Here is a 12,324-nt window from a genome sequence, read left to right on the forward strand (position 1 = left end):
TTTATATTTTTTTATCTTGCTTTATTTGTTTGCTATTTGTATGTATTGTAGAAACAGGCTTAAAAACCTTTCAGTCTGTCTTGATTTGAAGCGGATACATCAGATTGGATAATGGAGTAGTGAAACGATAAATAGTACATAATTATGAATCAACTGCATTTTTCGTTAAACATATACATACATAGATCTATGTATGTGTAAATGTAAAGTTATCTTGTAGCTATTGTTATCTATAATACATACATAGATACGATAAAACTATAATTATAAAAAAAAAAACTTAATTTCAAGCAAAAACTAAATACAAATCTGGACAACTATGCAAATGCTTATGCTACCCAAATACTATAGCGCAGGCGTTGCTTTTCATATTTTCATAAACGAAATTATTAAATTTTCCCCTCAATAGTTGTGTCACTAAATATCTACATACATATATATTTTTAATTACATTGATCAAGCGCATATTTTTCAAACCCTATTTTGCATCAAGAAAATACGTTTACGTATACTTTACTGGCGCCACGAACTAATTTTTTCTACTTTAGTAAACCTAAATTATATTTAAACTAAAATTTAATTTTTTTTAACATATTCCCAAAATCCACATTTTTACGTTTTCTTCTTTGCCTGGTTCATATTGAAGAGTTGTTTATTAAATACCAATATATTTAGGTTAGTAACTTCAAACAGAAATACGCAAAACGTCATTGGTACCGTTATTGTTGGCGTTTGGATTCGCATTAGCACCCTTACAGTTACCTACCACTGCATTCAATTGCCCATAATCAGTTAGCATTTTGAATAGTTGTTGCTGTTGTTTTAATAAGTTCTGCTGCACATGTGGTGGTTGCGTGCGTTGTTGTTCTTGCTGCTTCTGCTGTTGCTGCTGTTGCTGACGGTTATTACGTGCCAAATCACAGAGCTTACGGCGTCGTTCATAAAAGTGTGCAACGCGTTCCAATTTCAATTGTTCATCTGCATGAGTTGCATTGTTGGCGGTGGAGTTAATGTTATTGTTGCCAGTGACAGCTGTTTCATGGCTATTGTTGCTAGTGCCGTTATTACCTGCATCGTTAGTTTGCTGAGTCGTTAGGGTTTTGTGCGCGCCGTTACTGCTGTTGCCACTCTTACTATTATTATTACTAATACCGCCCAAAAAATCGGCTATTTGACGTGGTGAAAACTTTGGTCGCTTGCTGCCATCATTGCGACCGTTACTATTGTTATTGTTGCTGTTGATAAGCGGCATGCAGCGCTTAATGAACTTGATGCGTTCATTACTATTACCAGGTGTGTTGCTGACAAAGATTGTTTTGCTGCTTTGCGCCAGCACGGGACCTGCAGTGCTGGGACGTGGTGGTGGCGGTAAGCGACTGGTGGGCGTAACCACAGCAATCGGTGCGCCAGTTTGTGATTTGCTGCGCACTAGAGTGGCACCACCGCCTGACGTGGAATTACCCGATTTGGCGCGTGACCGTTGCATGGACGAAACCGGTGACATAGCCGAGCCACAGCCATTGGAGTTGGTATTGAAAGTGACCTCCACGTTGCCACCAGTAGCGCCGCTGCTGTTGTTATTACTAGTGCTCTGTTGTTTTTGTTGTGCAGCATATAGTTGGCTTTGCGTAACCGACGAGTTGGTTATGGTAATACTGCCAATGGAAAACTCACTGCCAACCAATGAATTAGAAGTTGCGGTTAAATTAGAGAAATAATTTTGCATCGATGATTTCGAATTGTTGGACAAACGTACGGCGGTAGATGAGTTGGAACATACAATACCGTTAATGCCACCACCACTTAACGTGATGGGGCTATTGTTGGCTTTACGTGCGTTTAATATGTGTTTCCTGAATGTTGTTGCGGCACCGAATGGCAGCTTGATGAGACCAAAGCAATTAATGGCAATTGGCTTCGGTATGCCCGCATAAAGGTAGGCATTCAAGTAAACGTCCTCATAATATTTACTACTGCTATTGCTGCAACTGTTCTGTTCTGTTTTAATAGCTTTGGCGTTGCCACTGCCGCTGCTTGCACTGCTGCTGCTGCTACTACTACTGATCGTTTTGTACGTATCCAAAAGTGAGTAGTCGAATTCGAGCAAATCATCATCAATATCTGCGTTTACTTCTTTTAAGTGTATATTATCACCGTTGTTGTTTTGTTGCATCAGTGCGCCAGCAGCATTTGCAGCATCAATAGTTGTCGGTGCAACACCTACATTTATGTCCGTGCCGACTTGATCATAATTGCCTTGTGTTAGGAATTCAGTCAGCATTTGTTGTTGCCTTTGTTGGCTTATAACAGCCACTTGGTTGTTGTCAGTAATTTCATAAATTAAATGATCTTCACCAACTCCACCAGGCAGCACATATTGCTGTGCTGTACGTTGCATGCCATTCACGACGTTCGGCAGCAGCAAGCCAGCATCTCCACCAGTAGCCATTTGCTCAACCACAGTGTCTACATTATCATCTGTGAGTGAGGGTATATTGTATATTTGGAAGTGTGCTGTCATATTATCATAGGAGTTCTCATAGGCACCGCCCGTGGTTGGCAATGTTGAAAAATCGGTCAATTTATTCGATTTCATATCGACAGACGCGCATATATCCATTAATTGTTTTGCGCTAACAACACCGCTTTGATCGTATTGCTGTTGATGCATAGCCAAAGTGTTCGGATCTGTGGAATTATCAACCATGTTGGTGTCATAGTGATTATTTAATGTTTGTTGTTGATAGAGCAACTGTTGCAATTGCATTGCATCGATGGCAGTGAGTTGCTGTTGTTGTTGTTGATGCTGCTGTTGTTGTTGTTGATCTGTACTATGCTGCAATTGGTGTTGTTCAACCAACGGCCCGGTGCTATTAAACATTTTCAAATCCTCAAGTGTAGCAACATTGTAGGGCACATATTGTTGATGCTGCTGCTGTTGTTGCTGCTGTTGGTAGGCTACAAATTCACCGGTTATTTCAACACCATGGCCCTGTTGCTGATGCTGAATCTGCTGTTGTGGTCCACTCGTTAATATTGTTTCGTCATAGCGCATGCGCTTTGCTGACGGCGGCACCTGTTGCTGAAACACCTGATGCTGATCCTGTGTCTGTTGTTGTTGTTGCTGCTGCTGTTGTGCAGCAGTTGCTGTGTCCAATTCATTTTCATCAAAGTGTATTTCAGTATCAGCTGTGCTAAGTATCTCATTAATGAATTTGCTATCGAACATATCGTCAAATGTCAGTATGGAATTGTCATCCGATGTGTTATGCGGTAATGCATCGTCACATGTCTGTGTCACTTCTTGAGGCACCACATAATTTGGTGCCATCACCGTTTGCATTACATTCATATTGGAGTTGGTTGTAGGCGCATTCATGGCCGCCTGCAGTAGTTTTTCACTGTTGTTTTCTGTAATTGCTGTAGTAGTTGGCATTTGAAAAATATTGGTAATGCTTGATGGCATATTTAAGTTAGTAGTATCCATAACATTTTTAACGAATCCACTCTGTTTCTTGTCGATTAAGCCAGTGTTTTCAGTTATTGAGGATACAGCTTGATCGAGTTCAGTTAGTGGTGTTGTATCAAAGCGTGTTATATCTTTGATTGCAGCAACTTTCGCAACTTCTTTTGAAGCGTGAGTTGAGGAAGAACCGGAATTTCCATTATTTTTGGAGTTTTTCCCGGGAGCATTCGACGGTTTGCCTGATACTGATTTACCACCTGAGCTAATACGTTCGTATTCAAGGCTAGAGCTAGAAACAGACGAATCTACCGATTCCTGACCACCAAAAGCAGGACTTTTGACCTAAAAGTTGGGGAAACAACCGATGCATTAACATTTTTTAAAAATTATTTTTAAATATTACTAAAAAAAATGAAAATATTCGTTAATGTAACAAAAAGCATTGTTGCTTACAACAACCATTCCACCTACCTCAGTTAATGTTGTGCTCAGCTTTGGTGTTGGTGGTAAAGAGCATGAAGAATTGGATGACGAAGAATAAAGAGCTATTGGTGTTGTGGCTGATGTGTCTATTGTACCCGCATCCCTGTTATGTTTACCACTATGCGTTCCGGCATTCGAAATTGTTGCCGACGGCAGATTATTGGCATTTTCGTTTTTATGGCTATTTGTATTCGAGCCTAAACTGTTGCTGGAGTTTTTCTTGGAGCTTTTGCTCGTCGCTTGTGCACTCTCCGTGCTGGTGTTGCTGGACGTATGAATCCCGACCGAAGCTGCATGGTTGTTATTATTGCTGTGTCGCGATTGTTTACTCCGCGAACGACTTCCACTGGCGCTGCTGCTGCCACCGGATGAGCTGCTCCCAGCCGTTGTACCACCACTTTTACTGCTTTTATGACGTGGTGTTGCCGTATATGTGGAAGATGTTGTCGATATGGAGGATGACGATGATGATGCATTTGATGATGTGGACAAAATCCCTGATAGATCTGAGGGTGAACCCAAAATTTCAGTTGGAGCGGTTAAACCTGAGCCATCTCGCAAACAATCTTGACTATTATCATTGGAAATTAAATTGATCATCTCATTTCCTGTTGGCATATTGGCTAATTTGGACGAGACAGCACCCCAAGCGGAGGGATGCTGCATCATCATGTGATTGTTGAAACCGACCATAGTGTAAATGCCTCGACATATGCTGCAAACGATAACATCAGCCGAGGTTTTCTTTGGAACTATACCATAGTAATGCATATCGTTACCGCTTAAACGTTGCACTTGACGTATAGACCGTGCACTTTTGGAATTAGACGAACCGCTGGCCTTTGACGATGAAGCTGTTGAATTGGTCGTAGTATTTTTCCCATTATTATTCGTGGACGAACTATTATCCCCTTTATTACGATGATGTTGCTTGTCGGAAACAGTAGCTCGTACTTGCTTTAACATTTTATCAAAATCAAAGACTTGATGCCATTTTTGCCCTTGGTGTTTTATTAATGAATTTTCAGAATTTTTAGTAGAATTGCTGGTGGTCTGTGCCTCTGGGACTGAATTCCCACCTTTAGTCGTGGCCATGGCGGTTGAAAATAAATTGCTGATCGCCGATATATTTTTGGATATCTTCCCGGAGTGCTCTGTGGAAAAGTCGTTGCTGTTGGGCATGACTTACATACAACGACAAGGGTATTTGGCCTCTGCCTCGTATGGATGTATGGCTTTAGGACACAAAACAGAAGTTCATATATAAGAACTATCTACTATTGAAGGAAGAAACTGTGCGTTTTGTGACCAATCACTAACAAACCAGAATTCTGTAAAATCAAAGCAAAAATTCTACTAAATTTTTTGTATAGACGACATAGAAATTTCTAACTACCAACTATATATTAATTTGTATTTTATCCATATATATACGTATGTATAAATTTTGTAGTGGATTTGTTTTACCCTATAATGAAAACGAAAAATGTGTACCGAATTTTAAAGAATCAATATTATTGATACTTTTCTATAATACAACACTGTTAATTCTAAATTAGTGCCTAATAAACAGCTGATATACTCTGACAGCTGTTAATCACCATACTACATACAAATTTTCCGTCCGCTCTTCCAAAACATACACAACCATGAGCATATAAAAAAAATTAATACGATATCCAAAAGGCATTTTATATAGATTATTTTTAAAAAAACATTTCCTGGGGTCGAATCACATCCTCTAGATAGATTAGAAGCTCAACATGCAAACACAAAATTTAGTATGAAGATTGTACACTATTAAATAAACTTTTTCAAAAAACGTAATAGCACTGAAATACTACGCTTCAGGCAAGTCGATTTTGAGAAACAACATACCGAATGTATACGAAGCGTGCTTGTGTATGAGTGCAAGCAAAAAGCCTCACCCAAAATGCCGTGTACGTAGTGTTCCCGTCGTAAAAAATTATTTTAGTTAATTCAGATCCATGGTTAACGGATTAAGATATTGTAGAAATTTACATGTGATAATTTATAACAAATTTTTTTTTTTTATCAGTCAGCTCTCCGACCGGAGCAGACACGGCAGAAAATTTTTCGCACTCGTTCCTTTTATACGATTACTTTATAGTGACGTACAAAAATAAGGTTGTATTTGACAGGGTTGCATTTGATATCTAATATTTTGGATATGGTAGGACGCTTAATATTTGTAAATAATATTTAAAAACGTTAATAAATATTTCCATATATAATTAGATTAAATTACACTTATTGATTTGAGCGTGCACTGGATTCGTTTAAATAAATTTTGGTTGTAATTATTATTCTCTATTTGAGGGTAATCAATGTTTTTTTCGAACTTCGATAACCAATAATCGATAAGTCGGTCGATTTGTTATGTTCATTACTTCACCAAAATTTGTGAGAGGTCGAGTTTATTTGCGACAAGTATTTACGAACAAAATATAATTTTTCGTGTTTAAAATAAGTTAGTATGCATTAAAACATAAGCGATAAGAATATTAATATTATGGTTCCTGTAAACTTGGCCCGTATGCAGTTGTTCAGATGCAGTTCTTCCTGATAAGACCACAGCACATAAGCACACCAACCTCAGTTAAGTGTAAATAACTTAGATCTTACTTAACTAGTAAATAATCTTTAAACATGGATAAAGAACCAATAATTATGACACATGCTTTACCCAATAAAGAAGTTATTAACAATCAATTGAATATTGAGGTAAATCTGAAAAAAGACGCGGAATTTATATCAGAGGAATATGAGAGTGATTCCAATACTAACTCCAATGCTGATAATGAAGAGTATTACGATTCAGTCTCTGAAAACAGTTTTGAATGTGAACCTGACGTGAACCGTTCATTTCCAATTTTACATAACTTGGAGACAAAAAAGAAAATGTGTATAAATAGCTCCAACTATATTTATGGAAAATATGTTCTGAGACAATGTCCTATGTGTGATTCCGAGTTTAATTCTGCACATTGTTGGAAGAAACATATTAATTACATACATCATTTAGCTACTCCGGAAGATTTGCAATTCAAATACAACGAAGTAGGTGCAAAATGTAAAATTTGTGATTTTCAAACGGCTACTCCAGATTTTAACAAACTATTAGATCATCAAATCTCACATATGCCATTTAGTCTGTTTTTAAAATGTAAATTATGTGATTGGAGAACTAAAACACATCCAAGCATGAATTTTCATTTGCGTCAAGTGCATTCCGATAAATTGGATATGACAAAAAAAAGTATTGAGTTAACTGTATGTCCATATTGTCAGCAAGAATTCTCATCACAATGGTATTTGCGAAAACATATGTTTCAGGAACATGAAAAGACTATTGACGATAGAACATGTTTCATTTGCTTAGATTGTGGCGAAGAATTTCCCACAAATGTTAGTTTACGTGCGCATGTATTTGAAAAATTTGCAGACAAGTCGGTGGAAGAACTGAGCTTCAAAGAGGTGATTTCAGTTGGCGAAGATAATGATATTTCATACAAGTGTACTCAATGCCCGACCATTTATCGCAAAAGTACATCCAGTCGGACATTAACAAACTTACGCGAACATTATATGTTGCATTTAGGCGAACTTACTGGAAAACACGCATACAAATGTAAATATTGCGATGAAAGTTTTCGTCGATTTGACTATATGCGCTTACACATTTGTGAGGAACTACGTAAAGCCTTGCAGAGTTGCGCCAATTCACATACTATATTAAGTGCGAAAGGCCGTAGAAATAAGTTATCAAAGAGTAAGTTAATAATAATTTTTAAATATTTTCTAATAAAATAATATTGTTAAATTTACTATTTTTTAGAAAATGTGCAACAAGAACCAGTCGAACTGAAGAGAGACTACATGAAACATATTCGTCATGTTTGTTTAAAATGTGGAAATTCATATGGCAAGTTGTTCCATTGCAAACGGCATATGTATATAAAACATGGCATGAGCAAACCATCGGGATTGGATTTTAAAAAGATAGCAAATCAAAGTGCTTCAGAAGTTTATGAATGTACGATTTGCGAAGAGTTCACCTGCGACTTGGATTTAAATACAATGCTAGTGCACGCGCGTATACATACCGTTTATGATCCTTTACTGTGTAAAATTTGCAATACATCTTTTGCTTATGAAACCGACATACCAGGACATGATTGTGTGGATGTGGAGGTTGTTGAAACAGTAAAAGGTAAGGTTAATATATAACTATACACATATATTAATAACTAATTTATACATTTATTATCGTTTAGAATCAAGATATCCCAGAGAAATTCCCATACCCAATATGGATACTTTTTGCCCTAAATGCGATCTAACATATACAACGCCTTCTTCCTTAACAAGACACATGAATAGAATGCATGGCATGCATGAACCCTACGGGCTTGGCTTTGTAGTGTGCGAAACAAACGGTAGCACTGAAGTAGTATTTCGTTGCACTCAATGTGAAAATTTTACGATTAATGTGAAAAATTTGAAAGCTATGTTAGAACATGCGCGACTACATTTGCCATATGAAAGTTTCAGATGTGTCTTCTGTAAAGAGCGATTTCATTTTAAAGAGCAGGCGAGACAACATCAATGTTCAAAAAATACAACAGAGGCGGTTAATATAGTGGATAAATACGATCAAAAGATTTTGAAGACGCGCTTAAATAAAATGGGGCGATTATGTCCTAAATGTGGTAAAAAATTTGCAAAACCAACAGTTTGTAAAGTGCATACAACAAATATACATGGTTTAGATAAGCCTGCTGGACTTGGCTTTGAAAAGCTTAGTGCTGATAACGTTGATAGTAATCGCGAAAAATACCGTTGTAACGAATGCTTGAGCTTCGTTGTAGAAAAACTGGATTTAAGTTTAATGTCAGAACATGCTAGAGAACATTTTCCGTACGATAGTTTTTGGTGCATGCTATGTGACGAACAATTTAAATTCAAATTGCTAGCTATTAAACATAAATGTCCGAATGATACAAGAACAGTGGAAGAAAATAATGATGGTGATTTTGAAAGCACAGCGCACACCAAATATCCTAAAACATTTGAGAAGATTATAAAGAAATTTTGTCCCGAATGCAACTTTGAAGTGCCAACAATGAAAGCTTGGCGTTGGCATATAAGTAAATACCATGAAATGACAACACTTACCGGTTTACAGATGAAACAAGCGAAGGGCAATTTGGTAGAGTGTTTAATTTGTCAGGTAAAGACGACATATGTAAGGCGTTTGGATCATCGATTTGTACATCTGCCATTTAAGCCCTATCAATGCAGATATTGTTTAGAATATTTCATCGAAGTGGAAAAGGCGAAAGCGCATTGTGGTGACTGTGCTGTTGCACCAACAGAATTCGACGAAACGGAGGAAACAAAAAAGGCACAAGCTAATAAGCGTACAGCGTCCAAAGGCATGGAAGCAAAAATTGATAATAAGAGAGCCAAAATACAAAATAAACGCGAAACTGTCTCACATGTAAAAGCGAACGGAGCAAACTCGTCCAGTGAACGGTTAGACTCCGAAAGTGAAAATGATAATGCAGACGCCAACAGATGTGTTAGTGTTGTACTTACAGATGATAATGACTTCGCAAAATTCATACGTATAAGCTGTCCATTATGCCCGGATACGGAATTCGAATCGAATCTAATGCTGACGCGTCACTTCAACGAAGCTCATAATAATTTTCGAGAACACTTCACAATTCATCAAACAAATGCGGCGAATTGTAAAACGTGCAAAAAATATTTTAATGTCGTATACAAGAAAACTATGATTAAGCACTATTTAAGTGAAATTAACGCTACATGTTTCTGTTGTCGTCTATGTGATAAAAATATACTATATTTTGAAACAATGCGCTCACATCTGCTGGACGATCATCAGGCTGTGATTGCCGGTCAGCAGACACATGAGAATAGCAACACAACCGCAGAAGCTGGTGAGGAGGTCGATCCTTTGAAAGTAACCGCTGTAGATATATCGAAGGTGTCGCGTACAACCATGGCAATACCGAGCGTTAAAACTGCGGTATTTAATGAATTTAATGAATACATTTCATATGCATGTCCCGAATGCAATGAGCATTTCGACACATCCGAACAATGGCATTTACACATAAACGGTGCACATAGTTTCTTCGAACAACATCAGCTGAATATTGAAGCCACATCAGATGGTTTTAAACGTTGCAAACAGTGTAGTGTTAATATAAGTGGCGGCATCCTGGCCGAACAAAGACATAAGCTAACACATATGCAATACAAATCGTTCATTTGTATTCTCTGTCAACATCGTTCGACCACGTTAGGTGTGCTCACACAGCATTTTCGCCGTCGTCACTTCGCCAAGGGCACGTTTAAGTGTGTTCTATGTCCAAGTGTGCTAAGTACTTCATGCGAACAAATCGAACATATGAAGAATGAGCATGATCCCAGTGAATATCCATCGAAATTATGTCGCGTCTGCTTCAGCATGTTCAGCTCGATCAACTCGCTGAACACACATATGGATTTGCATAATCCCAATCGAAAAGTGTTTCAGTGCGACTACTGCGACCGTTATTATAAGTACAAGAGAGAATTGGGTTTACACGTGCGTGCTAAACATCCCGAACAAGAAGCCAAAGCCAGTGAAGGAGGTAACTAAAAAACTCTTTTTATTTATTTATTTAGAAAATTAATTAAAGGTAATGATAATGGTAAACGTATTTTAAACATAAAATTATTAGTTTATCTATTGCTATCAGTCAAATCAAGTGAACAAAGTTTAGTGAGATAAATGTACTATATGTATGTATATACATTCAATAATGTGCAATGAATTGGGCGCTGTGAGTTGTGGTAATGACTTTTCGTATAGTTATCGTCGGTTGCACTGACTGTTGTGCGTTTGTTGCTGCTACAACAAAAATAATTATATCAAACATTGATTACAACAAATATTACTATTTTGTACTCTATATTTTAATTTTTTTCGTGTTTCTTGGTTTAACAAACATTGTTTTAAAATTACAAAACCAGAATAATAATAATAATAATAATAGCAGAAATGAAATTAAAAGATTAAAAGATAACAATGATGATAATTATTATAATATTGTTTTATGCAGCTAGAGGTTACATTCATACATACATTTTGTTACTTAAATATGTATGACGCAAAATATATTTTTTTATTTTTCGATATATTATTTTCTTTTTTTATATTAATCTACTTTATATTAATATTTATACCTTTACTAATTTATTTATTTTTTGTTTTATTTTAATTTTTAATTTTAATTTCTTTTACAACTTCTTTTCCTTTATCTAACATTTTTTTTAAATTTTGAATTTCTTTCTTTTTTTAAATTTATTCTTTTTTGATAAGTTTCACTTTTTTAATTTACATTTTCTTTATTGACATTTTTTTTACTTATGTAATTCTATTTTTTAATTTTTTTTTAATTTAAAAAGTTCTTTTTAATTTTTTTGTTTTTATTTTGTTTTTAATTTTTTTCGAAATTTTTTCATATACCATCGGTTAATATATTTTTACTTTATTTTAAAATTTTAACTAATTAATTAATCGTTATTTTGTTTTATTGAACACATGTACATATGTACATACATATACATATTTTATTCTATAAATTCTCTGATAGCATTATTTTACATTTTATTATATTATATACATATGTACATATATTATTTTGTTTTTAATTTTTAATAACTTCTCATTTTTAATGTTTTTTATCCTGGAAATATATAAAGCTTCCGATTAAATTTGCGTTAGGAAAAGTTCCATTCAAAACTTTTTTGATTCCGTTTGTTTGCAATGCAATTTTTTTATATGCCAAATTAAATTTATAAATATAATATTTGAAAAAAAAATCGTGAAAAATACTTGTTGAATTGAACGCAATGAGAATTTGAGATTTCTTAATTTCATTTAAATTTTTTTTTATTTAGATAGGTTTTAGTCATTTATCATAATTTTGTAGCTGAAGATAAAAATGTGATTAACAATTTCATTGCAATTATTGCCAATTTATAGAAATTTATTTAAAATATTTAAAAACTAAGTTTTTATTAGTTTTGTTTTTACTTTTGAATATTATTTTTCAGTAAATATTTAAAAACTTAAGTTTCTATCGCTAAAAGTTCGTTTAAGTACTTTCAATTTTTTTTACTATTTATTAGTTCAATATTTTACATTAAAAGTGAAGTTTTTCAAAAATTATTTGTATATTTTATCAAAAACTAAAAAAAAATGAAAATTACGTACAAATTCGGAATTTTAAAAGAAATAGTTATTTCGGGTTAATTCCGGCAATTTTATCTGT

General features: G+C 35.2%; 2 protein-coding genes across 7 annotated transcripts in view; one reads left to right on the forward strand and one right to left on the reverse strand.

Moving 5' to 3' along the window:
* LOC120769725 (myb-like protein Q) lies at nucleotides 1-6,016 on the reverse strand. Of its 3 annotated transcripts, none has more exons than XM_040096868.1 (3): nucleotides 5,878-6,016; nucleotides 3,938-5,280; nucleotides 1-3,808 (listed from the first exon to the last, which is right to left on the reverse strand). In XM_040096868.1, the coding sequence occupies exons 2-3, from the start codon at nucleotides 5,129-5,131 to the stop codon at nucleotides 686-688; spliced, it is 4,317 nt and encodes a 1,438-aa protein (XP_039952802.1). In that variant the 5' UTR covers nucleotides 5,132-5,280; nucleotides 5,878-6,016; the 3' UTR covers nucleotides 1-685. The 3 variants fall into 3 exon arrangements, with proteins under 3 accessions (XP_039952802.1, XP_039952801.1, XP_039952803.1); XM_040096867.1 differs by having other exon boundaries at nucleotides 5,828-6,016; XM_040096869.1 differs by lacking the exon at nucleotides 5,878-6,016 and having other exon boundaries at nucleotides 3,938-4,664; nucleotides 4,729-4,791.
* A 321-nt stretch (nucleotides 6,017-6,337) lies between these two features.
* LOC120769726 (zinc finger protein 62-like) overlaps nucleotides 6,338-12,324 on the forward strand; it is a 48,939-nt gene continuing 42,952 nt past the window's right edge. For 2 of the 4 annotated variants that reach the window (XR_005704880.1, XM_040096872.1), the window contains exons 1-3: nucleotides 6,338-7,742; nucleotides 7,809-8,183; nucleotides 8,248-10,638. Coding sequence is in view for 3 of the 4 variants with exons in the window: in XM_040096872.1 (XP_039952806.1) it covers nucleotides 6,620-7,742; nucleotides 7,809-8,183; nucleotides 8,248-10,638 (3,889 nt within the window). In the remaining variant the exon portion in view is untranslated. Of the gene's footprint in view, nucleotides 7,743-7,808; nucleotides 8,184-8,247; nucleotides 10,639-12,106; nucleotides 12,147-12,324 lie in introns of those variants that run through there. The other 2 variants (XM_040096873.1, XM_040096871.1) reach the window with 2 other exon arrangements.

This window comes from Bactrocera tryoni, chromosome 2 (genome assembly GCF_016617805.1).
Source record: "Bactrocera tryoni isolate S06 chromosome 2, CSIRO_BtryS06_freeze2, whole genome shotgun sequence".
Taxonomy (NCBI): domain Eukaryota; kingdom Metazoa; phylum Arthropoda; class Insecta; order Diptera; family Tephritidae; genus Bactrocera; species Bactrocera tryoni.

Coding starts and splice junctions, on each gene's coding strand:
- LOC120769725 (XM_040096868.1), bottom strand. CDS start 5,131: ATGCCCAACAGCAACGACTTTTCCACAGAGCACTCCGGGAAGATATCC. Junction 3,809..3,937: donor TGAGCACAACATTAACTGAG/GTAGGTGGAATG, acceptor CCCAACTTTTAG/GTCAAAAGTCCTGCTTTTGG.